The 15,238-nt window shown below is 51.7% G+C and overlaps 3 gene segments (V, D, J or C); all 3 read left to right on the top strand.

Moving 5' to 3' along the window:
- The first annotated feature begins 376 nt into the window (after window positions 1-376).
- On the top strand, window positions 377-2,846 carry LOC123347620. The segment is given in 3 exon segments: window positions 377-492; window positions 581-922; window positions 2,653-2,846. Coding segments are annotated over 3 exon segments (582 nt in total).
- A 6,195-nt stretch (window positions 2,847-9,041) lies between these two features.
- Window positions 9,042-9,800, top strand: LOC123348475. The segment is given in 2 exon segments: window positions 9,042-9,264; window positions 9,458-9,800. Coding segments are annotated over 2 exon segments (381 nt in total).
- A 3,552-nt stretch (window positions 9,801-13,352) lies between these two features.
- Window positions 13,353-14,595, top strand: LOC123348468. The segment is given in 3 exon segments: window positions 13,353-13,846; window positions 13,933-14,066; window positions 14,160-14,595. Coding segments are annotated over 2 exon segments (417 nt in total).
- The last annotated feature ends 643 nt before the right edge of the window (window positions 14,596-15,238 follow it).

The raw sequence follows: 15,238 nt of genomic DNA, 5'->3' as shown, positions 1-15,238 counted from the left end.
ATTTCTGGTAATGACAATAATTATAAATTGTGTCTCTACCGTTGACTCACCCACGTGTCCAAGCGTCTCATAATCATATACGGGTTAAAGATGTAGCACCTTACCAGGGGACTGACTCGCTTTGACTATGTATCTGTGCAGCGCCTAGCACAATGGGGCAGTGAACTTGCTTCCGGTTTCTAGGACACACCTAGATAATAATGTGTCTCATCCACACGAGCCTTTAACTGATAACCACTAGGCAGGTGCCACATTTATGAGGACTACGGAGAGAAGTAATTTACCCGAGCTTTGCATAAGAGGGCGGGGTAGGCAAGTGAATATTTTGCTTCCTCTTAAGAATAGAATATTTCCGTTCTTTATTTCAGCGGTCCCTGCAAAAGTCAAATCTGTGTCACTCCCTTGGGCTCTTCGTGCCTGTCCCTAGCTGATTTCCAGGAGGGAAGATGAAAACTTTGCTTCTCTCTCTCCTTCTCTTTGCTATTGCAGCATGTAAGTACGATAGGAGGGAGCAGCTCCCCTCTCTACCGATCCCGCTGCCGTCATCTCTCTGACTGAGATTTCTCCTTGCTCTTTGCAGGTGTCCGTTCCCAGGTTACACTGCTGCAGACCGGAGCAGCCCAGGTGAAGCCCTCACAGACCCTGAGACTGACCTGCTCCGTGTCTGGATTCTCTCTCACTGAGTACGGGTATGGAGTGAGCTGGGTTCGACAGCCCCCGGGGAAAGGCCTGGAGTGGTTATCCACTGTGTATTGGGATGATGACAAATATTACCAGGAGTCTCTGAAAAACCGACTGACCATCTCGAGGGACACCTCTAAAAGCGAGGTGTATTTGGAAATGAGAGGCATGGAAGCCGGAGACAGCGGCACCTATTACTGCGCCAGGAGCTACACAGTGACACAGAGCAAAGCAGGGACTCGTACAAAAAGGGGAAGCGGATTCTGAGCAGTGCAGTGAGGTCAGATTAACTCAGAGCAACGAGGTTCCCCCAACTAAACTCCCTGTAAATGGAAAGAAAATGCAGGACAGGCGAAAACGAAAACAGAGTGGTCAAACACAGCTTCTTAATTTTTCCCCTCTCAACATGATACTGCAGAAAGAGGAATCACGAGATTCAGTGACACACTCCAGATCCCCTGGAAAAAAAAAGCAACCCGCTTAATTAAACATATATGACTTCCAAGCGTTTCACCATTAAATATGTGAATACATCCAGTCGTTATCAAATGGCAAAGAGAGAGAGAGAGAGAGAGAGAGAGAGAGAGAGAGAGGAGGGGGGGTGTCTATCCATAAATATGTATCTTCGATAGATAGATAGATAGATAGATAGATAGATAGATTAGATTAATTGATAGATACTGGAATAATGGTTTAGTTGTTTTGTAAAATGCCTAGTATAGTTCTGGATGTTGTATCTGTAGGAGGAAAACAAACAGCAAGAAAAATGACAAAGAAGAAAAGGAAAAGGATCAAGGATGTAAAGTGGGTCCAGAATATTGATGAAAACAGTAACAAGAAAGACATTTATTCTTACTGTGACAGTGAAAGTTAATTGGTAGACTGAAACCAGAAACCAGAAGAGTAATTTAAACTATAATAATAATAATAATAATAATAATAATAATCTCCGGACATGAGCCGGTGTGAATGTTTCACAAAAGGGCTGATGACTGTAAGGCCAGCAGGGTGATAACCTGATAGGTAGCGGGGCTGATCCATGAAACATCTGTCAGAAGGGGAGAGGGAATATCCACCTATTCTAGTGAAGTTACTGGGCTGTGAAGGCAGCAAAGGTAACTCTGCCAGGCTGGGCCCAGATCCAAAGCCCATTTCAGTCAGTGAAGCTCGGCGTTCTGCTCGCCAGGCTGAGAATCCTGCCTGGAGAACGAAACTCTTTAGAGCCTGGAATTGCAGCAGGATCGAAGGGCGCCTATAGCCAACTGAATGTGCACTGGAGATTGTTCCTAACTCCCTTGGGCGCTATTGGAAATTCCAGACTTTGCAGTCACAGAAAAGGCTCCATTAATTTCCCCAAATGGTCCCAAGCCCTAAGAAATGTTCTATTGAACGTGGCTGGGATGTGTCAGAAATATGAGTGAGAGTTAGGTGCCCAACCCCCTTGGGTCTGAATGGAATTTGGGCACCCAAATAAATCGCTTAGACCAGTTCAGATTTCGCAGCCCCCTTGCGGAAGTCAGTTCATGGCCTCGAGCGCAGCCAGAGATCCCCGTGTGTATGCAGGGTTCACACCCGGTCATCTTTTATACCCACGCTGTGAAACCCGCATGCAAACTCCTGCTTCCGGCGATTTAAATACAAACCCCCTGATTCTAGGGGCCTCGGTCTCTCCCCAGACACAGAACTGCCCGGTCCTGCCTGCTGGGGACATGTTCCACCTTCACCCACTTGCTATTGATCTTCCGACCCTGGCTGGGCCTCCGTGCCTGTGGGGAGATTTGCTGCTGGATTAATTCCAGAGGCCCAGATTGTCAATGGGGCGGGGGAGGTAAAGGAATGAAGAGCCTGGATCCCAAAGAAGTCAGTGGGTGATGGGAACCTAACTCCCTTCAGTTCAGGCTGGGGGGGGGGGTATTTTCAGACTTGCTCCTCCCCCAGGGGATAAGACTCATTTATGGTTTCCCTTTCCAGGCGTCCTCTCCCAGGTGCAGCTGCAGGAGTCTGAGGTGGGGGCGGTGAAGCCAGGAGAGTCCCTGAAATTTACCTCCACCATCTCTGGAGACTCAGTTTCTAGCACCAGCGCCACCTGGAACTGGGTCCGGCGGCCTCTGGGGAAAGGGCTGGAGTTTATGGGGCACATGTACTATCGGTCTAGCAGGTGGTAATCAGCACAGAGTAGCCTGGAAGAATTAGTTCTCTGTCTTGCTTACAGCACTCCTGCTAATACATCCCACAATGATGTTTGCTTCTTCTTTGCTTTTTTTTTTTCGCAACAGAGTTACACTGTTGACGCATATTTAGCTTGTGGTCCACTATGATCCCTAGATCCCTTTCTGCCGTACTCCTTCCTAGGCAGTCATTTCCCATTCTGTATGTGTGCAACTGATTGTTCCTTCCTAAGTGGAGTACTTCGTATTTCATAGAATCATAGAATCATAGCATCTCAGGGTTGGAAGGGACCTCAGGAGGTCATCTAGTCCAACCCCCTGCTCAAAGCAGGACCAAACCCAGCTATATCATCCCAGCCAGGGCTTTGTCAAGCCTGACCTTAAAAACCTCTAAGGAAGGAGATTCCACCACCTCCCTAGGTAACCCATTCCAGTTCTTCACCACCCTACTAGTGAAAAAGGTTTTCCTAATGTCCAACCTAAACCTCCCCCTCTGCAACTTGAGACCATTACTCCTTGTTCTGTCATCTTCTACCATTGAGAACAGTCTAGATCCATCCTCTTTGGAACCCCCTTTCAGGTAGTGGAAAGCAGCTGTCAAATCCCCCCTCATTCTTCTCTTCTGCAGGCTAAACAATCTCAGTTCCCTCAGCCTCTCCCAGGGGCGGCTCTAGAAATTCCGCTGCCCCAAGCAGGGCGGCATGCCGCGCTGCTTGCGCCACCCTTCCCTGGTCCCGCGGCTGGGGCAGAAGTGCCTGCAGGCGGTCCCGTGGTCCCGCGGCTCTGGTGGAGCATCCGCAGGCATGCCTGCTGGAGCTCCGTCCGAGCCGCGGGACCAGCGCACCCGCCGCAGTCATGGCGGCGGGATCTCAAGCTGAGCCCCGGGAAGAGGGGACCCTCCACAGGCATGACTGCGGAAGGTCCGCTGGAGCCAAATGCTGCCCTGCCAGGACAATGCTGCCCCACGCGCCTGCTTGGCGCACTGGGGTCTGGACCCGGCCCTGGCCTCTCCTCATAAGTCATGTGCCCCAGCCCCCTAATCATTTTTGTTGCCCTCCGCTGGACTCTCTCCAATTTATCCACATCCTTCTTGTAGTGTGGGGCCCAAAACTGGACACAGTACTCCAAATGAGGCCTCACCAGTGCTGAGTAGAGGGGAATGATCACATCCCTCGATCTGCTGGAAATGCCCCTACTTATACAACCCAAAATGCCATTAGCGTTCCTGGCAACAAGGGCACACTGTTGACTCATATTCAGCTTTTCGTCCACCGTAACCCCTAGGTCCTTTTCTGCAGAACTGCTGCCCAGCCATTCGGTCCCTAGTCTGTAGCAGTGCATGGGATTCTTCCATCCTAAGTGCAGGACTCTGCACTTCTCCTTGTTGAACCTCATCATATTTCTTTTGGCCCAATCCTCTAATTTGTCTAGGTCCCTCTGTATCCTATCCCTACCCTCCAGCGTATCAACCACTCCTCCCAGTTTAGTGTCATCTGCAAACTTGCTAAGGGTGCAGTCCACACCATCCTCCAGATCATTAATGAAGATATTGAACAAAACCGGCCCCAGCACCGACCCTTGGGGCACTCCACTTGATACCGGCTGCCAACTAGACATGTAATCATTGATCACTACCCATTGAGCCCGACCATCTAGCCAGTTTTCTATCCACTTTACCGTCCATTCATCCAGCCCATACTTCTTTAACTTGCTATCAAGAATATTGTGGGAGACTGTATCAAAAGCTTTGCTAAAGTCCAGAAATAGCACATCCACTGCTTTCCCCTCATCCAAAGAGCTGGTTATCTCATCATAGAAGGCAATTAGGTTAGTCCTAGGTTTGTCCTTATTGAATTTCATCCTATTTACTTCAGACCATTTCTCCAGTTTGTCCAGATAATTTTAAACTTTCACCCTATCCTCCAAAGCACTTGCAACCCCTCCCAGCTTGGTACCATCTGAAAACTCTACAAGTGTCCTCTCTATGCCATGATCTAAATCGCTTATGAAAACATTGAAAAGAACCTGACCAAGAACTGATCCCTGTGGAACCCCACTCGTTCTGCCATTCCAGCCTGATGGTGAATTATTGATAATTACTCTCTGGGAATGGTTGTCGAACCAGTTCTGCACCCACCTTATAGTAGCTCCATCTAGGTTGTATTTCCCTAGTTTCTTAATGAGAAGATCATGCGAGACGGTATCAAAATCCTTACTAAAGTCTAGATATACCACATCTACCCCTTCCTCCACCATCAACAAGGCTTGTTACCCTGTCAGTGAAAGCTGTCAGGTTGGGTTGACATGATTTGTTCTTGACAAATCCAAGCTGGCTATTACTTATCACCTTATTGTCTTCTAGGTGTTTGCAAATTGATTCCTTAATTATTTGCTCCAGTATCTTACCCGGTACCGAAGTGAAGCTGTCTGGTCTGTAACTGCCTGGGTTGCCTTTATTTCCCTTTTTAGACAGGCGGGCACTAGATTTGCCCTTTCCCAGTCTTCCGGACTCTCCCCTGTCTCCCAGACACTTTTCAGAGATAACAGCTAATGGATCAGAAATCGCCTCCGTCAATTTCCCTCATTCCCTTTCTCCCCTTTCTCCGCCTCTCTTGGAAAGTCTCCGGGTTCCACTTCAGCGCTGGGTCCATCAGGTTCCTGGGAAGTGTCTGCAGCGGGTCTCCAGGGCGCAGTATTCACGAAATTGTTCTCATTGCAGCGATTCAGCGAAAGGGCGGTTCGTTGATTCTCGAGACAATAGCAACCCTCTGTATTTACAAAGGAGCAGCAGGAGAGCGGAACACACCGCCCGGTATCACTGTGTGAGAGACTAGACCAGAGTGACAAAGCCCATCACCAAAACCGACAGCGGGTTAACATTGCGTTTGGCTCTTAAAATGGCCTCATTTTAGAAAAGACAGGAATCAAACGCAACAGCCAACACAAAGACACTGATTTGTGTTCAGTTTTATTTTAAAGAATCCCTGTATAAATGGGAAGTGGAGTCTGAATGGGAACAGAAGTGTGGACACGAATATAAATATCCATCGTGAATAACAATCTCCCTTCAGTGCTGCCTGAAGCCTCGCCAGACACGGGCCCCACTGACCAGACATTACATGGCCCCTCTGCGCATGGGACGGGGCTCCAGAGCTGAGCCCCCCCCCGCAATATCACCTCGCAATAGCCAGGCCCTCACTTCCTGGGTGAGGAAATCCAGTCCCTGGAGGGAGCTGGTCATTCCTCCCAGGGGTCCAAAAGTGTCAGGAGGATCCCAGCGCCCTGTGCCCGGCGCTGCACAGACACAGGACGGGACAGTCTGATTCTCGCACCCGGAGCCCTAGGGCGAGTCACTCAGATCACTGGCAGCAGGAGTGTGTGTCTCTTATAAAGCGGGGACATGCAAATTAGGGACACACTTTTCTGTTTAAATCTGTGCCTCTCTCTGCCCAGGCTGCACCCGGAGACACAATCCGCAGCCCCTGGGTCTGTGCAGTGACCAGCCAGTCCCTGAGAACTTTCCCCTCCAGCACCCAGGAAAATGAGATTTTTCCTCTTTGTAATTTTCGCTGTAGCCGCTTTGGAAGGTATTTTCCTCCTCTGAATAACGGGCAGAGTTAAAGAATATTGTGTTACCGCTGTTTTTATACCGATATTAATGACCTGTCTTTATTCCCAGGTGTCCGGTCCCAGGCGCTGCTGGAATCCGGAGGGGATGTGAAAAAGCCCGGAGACTCTCTCCGCCTCTCCTGCAAAGCCTCCGGGTTCACCTTCAGCAGCTACTGGATGGACTGGGTCCGCCAGTCTCCCGGGAAGGGACTTGAATGGGTCGCTGCTATAAACTCCGGTGGGAGTAGTACATACTACCTTGATTCCGTCAAAGGCCGATTCACCATCTCCCGGGATAATTCCAAGAGTGAGGTGTATCTGCAAATGACCTGCCTGAAGCCCGAGGACACCGCCCGCTATTACTGTGCGAGAGACACACTGAGGGGAAGCCGGGCTGAGCTCAGACAAGAACCTCTCCCTGCAGTGATCAGAGAAGCGGTTTGGTGTTGGGGGCGCCCCAGGCCTGTGAGTGACGATGAGATCAGTTCTGGGAAAGGGCCGAGCGGCAGCAAACCCTTTTATTGTTATTATTATCTCTCTTCTTTGCTTTTACACAAGGTGAAGGAATTTATACAAGTTCCCGCAAAGCGCAGAACATTCTTAGTTGGGTCCCTGCCTCTTTCTTTCCTCTCCAGGGACAAATTCTGAGCCCACCCCCAACCTCCCCAGGGTAGGTGAAAACACAAACTCTGACAGCTATAAAGGGGACCGAATCCCTATTGGTCGATGCCAGAGAGCTGTGAGGGGTGTGTTTAATGTTATACATGTATTCGACTCCCTGCCCTGTACAGCGTCTCACTCCGATTAACCTCACCAATGAACCCGTCTCCAGGCAGTCTGAGAGCCTAGTATCGTGCATGGCGCATTATGGATTCAACTCTCCATCCTTATCATCTGAGCATCACTCAATAAAACCGTCTATTTAACATTCCCTTGCCAAATGCCTGTTTCCCGGTACACCTCCTCTATCTATCATTGATCAACAGTCATCCTTCCTTCCTTCCTGTCTATCTATCCCCATCCACACCCCATCTATCTATCCCCTACAATCTATCTATCTATCTATCCATCCCGCCTTCCCTGCTCACGGTGCTTAGCCAGAGGAACCTCTCTCTTATATGAAGGGGTGTCTATGCAAATCCAGAGCTAATCACCCTGTTTAAATCCTGACACGTCTCAGGCCCCGCAGCTCCTCCCAGAAGAAGACGCGGGTTTTCCCACATTCTCACTTTCACTCCTCCCCTCGGAATTTCTTACACAAAACCCAGGAAGATGAGATTTTGGCTGAACTTAATTCTCACTCTGACAGTTCTCCCAGGTAACTATTAAAGTACAAAGCGTCCTCCCCTCCGGGTTCCTGGGTTTGATTGAATCGGGGGTCTAAACAAATCTGTATTTGCAGAGGCCAGGCCTCAGGTGCAGCTGGTGGAGTCTGGAGGGGATGTGAAAAAGCCCGGAGACTCTCTCCGCCTCTCCTGCAAAGCCTCCGGGTTCGCCTTCAGCAGTTCTCTCATGGATTGTATCCATCTGGCCCCTGGGAGGGGGCTGGAGTGGCTGGCCAGAGCTGCTGCCCAGGGGAGCGCCTACTACGCTGATTCCGTGAAAGGGCGATTCACCATCTCCAGAGACAACGCCAACAGCCTGGTGCATTTGCAAATCAGCGGCCTGAGAGCGGAGGACACCGCGCGGTATTACTGTGTCAGAGACACACAGCCAGCGACCTAGGACAAAACCCCAGCGCTGTCTGAGCCACGCTCTGGAGCTGGCTGGTTGGGGCGCTCAGGGTTTGCAAAGCTGGGGAAAGACTCAGACAACATTTAAACCCCAGACCCGCCCCACTGGGGCACTGGCTGTGTCAATAAGCTCGGGAGCCCTGGGGTACGCGTCACATGAGGGTCTGAGGCTCCTTATTATAACGCCTGCCTAGAGGTACCTGGCTCCCAACGGAAATTACAGCCGCGAGTTAAGCACCCTGACTCCGCCCCACTCCGCCTGTCACAGACTGGAGTTCAAGGCAGATTTTTTACCTCCCAGGAGAGCGCCCAGGCACTGGGCTAGAAGGTTTTCCGGGGGCTCATCTCCATAGAGCTGCGGTTGAAGTTCTACTTGTCACCGAATACAAGACTGAGTGTGGCTGAGAATGGCTGGAGAGCCCGCTGTTCAGGGCACTCTCCTGGCATCAAGGGGGACCCAGCTTGAAGTCCCTGTCCTCTAACGAGTATTGGAATGGTATTTTAACAGGTTTCGGGCAGCACAGTGTGGTTACTAGAACACGGGACTGGCTGGGTCTCGGGGGACCTGGATTTTCTCCTAACAGGCAACAGACCTCGGGCAAATCAGTTTCCTTCTCTGTGCCTCAGTTTATCCACCTCGCAGAAGGGGACATTACAGCTCCCCGTTCTTTCCCAAATCTCCGTTACAGAGCTGAGTATTTTTGTCACCCAAGGGTGTAATCAATCCTGGGCTATATGTCACAGCATGGATCCATTCAGAGCTTTAGATTACTGTGAACATGCTTCTATTCTCTCAGGGTCTAATACCGTATCATGGCATCTCCCACAGCTCGGGACAAGGGACCTCAGCGAGAAATGAAATCCCAGCCTCTGCGACTGCACTTTAAGAGCACGGATATGCAAATCGAGTAATTGTATCCCCTGCTTAAAGCCGGCGGTTCCCCTTTGGGTTGGGAACCTGCAGGCAGCTCCCGGTGTCTGCAGCGACCGGCCCTACCCTCTAGAGAACTTTTTCCAGCAAACACACATGATGTTTTGGCTGCATTTCCTTTTCATTGTGACGGCTTTCCAAGGTGTGTATTTCCTCTGCTGGGAAATGGAGATACCCTGGTTATTTAATAATTGATGGTAATATTCGAATCAGAATTATGATCAGTCATATTAACAGAAGCAACAATTATATGAGCAGCAGCAGCACGGTTAGTAAATATTGGTTTTGGCACCAGCACCGTTATCTGACTCTTAATGTGGCTTTTATACCCTCAGGGGCTCGGGCTCAGGCTCGGCTGGTGGAGTCCGGAGGGGACATTAAGAAGCCGGGACAATCTCTGCGCCTCACCTGTAAAGGCTCCGGATTTGATTTCAGCCAGGCCGGGATGCACTGGGTCCGACAAGCTCCCGGGAAGGGACTGGAGTGGGTCTCTGTGATTTTCTTCGATGGGAGTAAGGAATATTACGCCGCATCTGTCAAAGGGCGATTCACCACCTCCAGGGACAACTCCCAGAACCTGGCCTATTTAGACATGAGCAGCCTGAAGCCAGAGGACACCGCCCGGTATTACTGTGCAGCGTCACAGTGCGTGAAAACCGGTCTGAGCTGAGACAAAAACCCTCCCTCGGCAACGGCGTGAGGCCGCTGCTCTGGGTGGCGCTCAAGGTCTGCGCGTTACAATGAGCCCGGTGAGGACAAAGGAAAGCGAACAAAGAAATCAGCGGTTTAATGTCAGGTTCTTTCTCACGGAGAATTGCCCAGCAGGCCAAATAAGAATCCAGATGTTTAATCACAGACATTAACAGGTTTATAAAGACTCCTTCCACCTCCCCCCCTTCCCCGCAACACATTGTCCTTGCCCACCCCTCCACAAAAGGACAAATCCTGTGATGTTCTGGCTCAGTGTAGCATCCTCTCCTGTGATCCTATAGACAGGCGGCCTCCTTTGTGTAACCTTTGCAGTGATTGGGGACATTCAAACAGAGAGACCTGATTCTGTTCGGCCTTACAATGAATTCAGGGCCCAATGCTCCGAGTGACTCCCGTTTGTGCAAAAGGAATTGGAATGGGAATATGAATCGGACTGGAAGAGGAATATCCGTGTGAACAGAAATAGGACTGTGAGCATGAAAGAGAATAGGAACGTGAGTGTGATTGGAAGTGGAAATGGGAGCGTGTGGGTGAAAAGGAAGCGGAATATAAAGAGGAATAGGAGTGTTAGTGGTAATGGGGATAGAAATACGTGATTCAGCGTGAACGATTATAGGGGTCTGAATATAAGTGGGAACGTAAATATTTTATTATTAAGTAGCAGTAGTAGTAGAATTTCTTAATATTACATCGTACAAAATCTAAAAATCATAAAAAGTAAGTATCAGAGGGGTAGCCGTGTTAGTCTGGATCTGTAAAAGCAGCAAAGAGTCTTGTGGCACCTTATAGACTAACAGACGTTTGGGAGCATGAGCTTTCGTGGGTGAATACAATGTCATGCATCCGACGAAGTGGGTATTCACCCACGAAATCTCATGCTCCCAAACGTCTGTTAGTCTATAAGGTGCCACAGGACTCTTTGCTGCTCATAAAAAGGAAGAACGCTTCTGTCTACACGTCATTGCTTATTAATAATTAACCAAGTAAATGATGGTGATGATCATATGAGCTCAGTGGTGTGGAGTTGGTGGTGGTTGTGATCCTAGCCCCCGGGGTCTCCAGTCATAGGCTAGGATCCCATTGTCCTAGGCACGGGACAAACACAGACCATCACACAGCTCTCTACCCTCCTGAGATTACAATCCGAATATAAATGGGAAGTGGAATGGGAATCGGAATGGGAATAGGAGTGTGAACACAAATATGAATATAAATAGTGAATAATGATCTCTTTCCGAGAGGCCTGGATCGTCCCTCTACTCTCCCCTAAGCCTCTCTCATCTGCACCCACAGGCGGGTCCCCAGACCTGTTCCAAAGCGGGAGACAGGCTTGCTAAGGTCACCTTCCAAATGTCACCAGGGACCGCGAGTTCTATGGGCCTGTGGTGCCCGGGCACCAGGAATATTCCTGGCCCGGGGCCCAGCTCCAGCAATGTCTGAGACCAGGTCTCTCCCTCGGCTCCGCCTTCTGCCCCCAGGTGCTTCTCCCCCAGTGCGTCCCCCCGGGAATTTAAAATTGCCTCCTCCCCCCCCCCCCCACCGGCAGCGCCACGGAGCTTACTGGCTTCCTGCCTGCTCGCTCCAGGTGGCTGCCAGACCCTACCTGCAGCCCCATCGGCGGGGTGGGTCTGAGTCTACCCACGGTGCTCTGGCCCAAGCACCCCTGCAGCAAGGAGGCCCCCGCCCGGCCTGTCTATGAGCCCCAGGTAAGCGTTGCACCCACCCACCCCCTCCCAGAGTCTGCACCCCCACCCCTTTCCCACACACACCCTCTGGACCCCAAACTCCCTCCCAGAGCCTACGCTCCTCCCCCAAAATCATAGGTGCCAACTTCTGCTGGGGCCGGTGGGTGCTCGACCCCCCACTGCCCCTGCCCCCTCCACCTCTACCCTGCCCCACTCCTGCCCCTGTCCCACCCCATTCTAACCCCTTCCCCAAAGTCTCTGCCTCAACTCCGCCTCTCCCTGCCCCTATTCCAACCCAATCCCCAAATCCCCCCCGGCTCTGCCTCCTTCCCTGAGCCCCCCCCTCCGCATTCCCGCTCCTCCCCCTCCCTCCCAGAGCTTGTTACACCAGAGGAAACAGCTGTTTTGCAGCGGCAAGCGCTGGGAGGAGAAGTGGGGAGGCAGCATGCTCAGGGGTGGAGGTGGAGGCAAGGTTGGATGAGGTGGGGTGGAGAGGGGACCTTGGTTGCCAGTGGGTGCAGAGCACCCTGCAACTTTTCCCCCTGGGTGTTCCAGCCCCATCAAACCCACAGAGTTGGCGCCTATGCCCAAAATCCCTTCCAGAGCCTGAACCCTTCCCCTTCCCACACACACCCCTCTTGCCCCCAAACTCCCTCCCAGAGCCTGCACCCTCGACCTCCTCCCCACACCCAAACTCCCTCCCAGAGCCATAGGCAGGTGGGGGGCAGAGTTTGCGGGGAGGGCGTCTTTAATTTCAGCATACACATGTGTTTTGTGACAGCTGGAAACATTAAATTGAATTTGGTGCTATGCTATTGTTTTTATTTTGAATTCCATATGGGGGGCACCATCATCTTTTCAGTGCTTAGGGCCTCTAGAGGTCTTAATCCGGCCCTGCCTGGCAGTGTCTCCCCTTCCTGCGAAGATCCCGCTGGTGCTGCGGTCCATAGATCCCTCGCTGCGCCAGTGAACCCCAATCCGGAGTGAGTCCTGCTCAGAGTCGGTCTCCTCTCGGAGACCTGGCACGTTGCCTCACCCGGGGCAACCAGCAGTCAAGAGGGAGGTCAGACTCACAGGAGAGCCCCTGACAGTGTAAGGAAGACAAGCGCGTGGCGGGACTGATCCGGTGCCCCTCAGGATCAATAGGATCTATCCTGCTGCCCAGCCGGGTTCGCATCACACTCCACGGAAGGAGCGAATTCCTCATAGGGATAAATCCTCCGCTGGTGTAAAGTCACCGCAGCTGCTTTCACTAGACTCGAGTTACTCCGGATTTACACCAGGGAGGCTCTGGCCCTTTCAGCAAACTGGGACGTTTAGCGGATTAACGCAGCGGAAGGTGATTAGTTCATTATAACCCGTGTGGGGCCCCTCACCGGGGCGTCTCCGCCCTTCACACGCGGTTATCGCCTTTCTCCCCACAGCGCCGCCGGGAGGCCGGGAACGATCCCAGCCCCTGGGTCAGAGCGGGGAGACTGAGGCCCGGAGAGCTGGAGGCTGGATATGGAAATGGGCCATTCAGAGTCCGGGCGGGGCTGTGGGCAGAGATCACCCAGCGCCTGAACAAACCCCACTCCGCTGAGCCTGGGGATGTGGCACCGCCGGGACTTTCCCAAGCGGCTGGTGGATTGTTTTCACCCAGCTGACATCACATCTGTAAATCAAAGCCCTGAGTCTCAGCTGGTGTCAATGGGTGGAGCTGAGACATCGCACCCACAAGATGTAACCATGGAGATAAAAGACCCCGCCCCTCAGCCCTTGATGACATCACTCAGCCCAGCGCTCGCCCTCGGTCAGTGGGGATAGTCACGTGACCCAGGGTTCTTAGATGGGGTCACTGGATTCGCTCCGCGAGAGGCTGATGCAGAGTTTGGAGAAAAAGACCCCGGGCTGGAGAGAGACCGGAGGCAGGAAGGACACAGAACGCGGCTCCTACTGAATACTATAGAGCCCAGTGCTCCCTTAGTCCGCCTGGGAAAGTCCCACCCTAAATCAGGCAATCCCTGAATTTAAATGTCAGGACGTCCCTTGCTGGAAACAAGCGAGCCTTGATTTCCTGATGGACCCGGAGAGTCTCACAAGCACCGCCCCGCTCTCCTGCCAGATAGTTTTGTGTCCAACGCTCTGACCCCCAGGCCATGAAGAAGAAGGGGTGTCCTGCACTGAACCACCCAAGACACGCTCGATCAGGCCATAAGATGGTGCTTAGGGACGGGAGATCACTTCATTCCTCCCTGGGGTAAAAGTGTCAGCAGGATCCGGCCGCCCAGGCGCTGCACAGCACATAGGAAGGGACCGTCTAGACCGATAATCACTCAAATTACTAGGGTAAGAGTGTGTGTCCCTTATAAAGAGCGGGATATGCAAATACGGGAGTTCGTTTCCTGTTTAAATCTGTGCCTTTCTCTGCCCAGACTGCACCCGGAGACACAATCCGCAGCCCCTGGGTCTGTGCAGTGACCAGCCAGTCCCTGCGAACTTTCCCCTCCAGCACCCGGGAAAATGGGATTTTTGCTCCTTTTACTTTTCGCTGCAGCAGCGTTGGAAGGTATTTTCCTCCTGTGAATAATTGACAGAGTTAGAAGAATATTTTCTTAGCTCTGCTTTTATATCGATATTAACAACCGCTCTTTATTCTCAGGTGTCCGGTCCCAGGTGCAGCTGGTGGAGTCCGGAGGGGATGTGAAAAAGCCCGGAGACTCTCTCCGCCTCTCCTGCAAAGCCTCCGGCTTCACCTTCAGCGACTCCTACATGCACTGGGTCCGACAGGCTCCCGGGAAGGGGGTGGAGTGGGTGGCGCGGATCAGTTCCCAAAGTGGAACTGAACAGTTGTATTCCCCGGCTGTGAAAGGCCGATTCACTATCTCCAGAGACAACCCCAACAACCTGCTTTATCTGCAACTGACCGGCCTGAAGCCCGAGGACACCGCCCGCTATTACTGTGCGGGAGACACAGTGAGGGGAAGCCGGGCTGAGCTCAGACAAAAACCTCCCGGCTTCACTGCAGGTTGATTTTGCTCTAGGTGGCGTTCATTGTCCGTACAATGGAATGAGGACAAATAAAACAAACCAAGGGAGCCTGTACTTGTATTTCATTCTCTCCCATAGGCCACGTGGTGAAGAACATAAGAATGACCAGACTAGGTGAGACCCAAGGTCCATCTAGCCCAGTGTCCTGTCTACTGACAGTGGCCAGTGCCAGGTGCCCCAGAGGGAATGAACAGAACAGGGAATCATCAAGTGATCCCTCCCCTGGAAGAGATCTTCACAGGGACAAATAACAGCCCTGTGTCTCCTCGACTCTCTCCCCCCAGCAGCCTTTGCTCCCTCCTCATTTCCCAAATCTTCTGCCAGGCATCCAGCCCAAGGGGCCGTGCTGGCTCCTTTTCAAGCACCACTTAGTGATAGTGACACTGCTGGTGGGGGTGGGGGTGGGGGGGAGGGAGGAGGGAAGATATTCAAGCAGAAGAGCCATGTTGTGTCATTGCTGGTACTGCTTGAATTCCTGATGCCTGGACCCCAAACCCTGCAGCAATCACAGACAGCCATTAGTTAGATGTGAATGGACCTATGAGTGTTTGTGTGAATGAGGATTACAATGAGGATTGGAACAGGAATGGGGGCTGGGTGTGTGAACGTAAATAGAAGTGAGAAGGGGATATGCCTGTGAATGGAAATCCGAATATAAACGGCTATTTCAGTGTGTGTGAATAAGGATAT

Source organism: Mauremys mutica, chromosome 13, assembly GCF_020497125.1.
Source record: "Mauremys mutica isolate MM-2020 ecotype Southern chromosome 13, ASM2049712v1, whole genome shotgun sequence".
In the NCBI taxonomy this organism is placed as follows: domain Eukaryota; kingdom Metazoa; phylum Chordata; order Testudines; family Geoemydidae; genus Mauremys; species Mauremys mutica.
The sequence above is the reverse complement of the archived record's forward strand: the minus strand, read 5'-3'. Positions and strand labels throughout refer to the sequence as shown.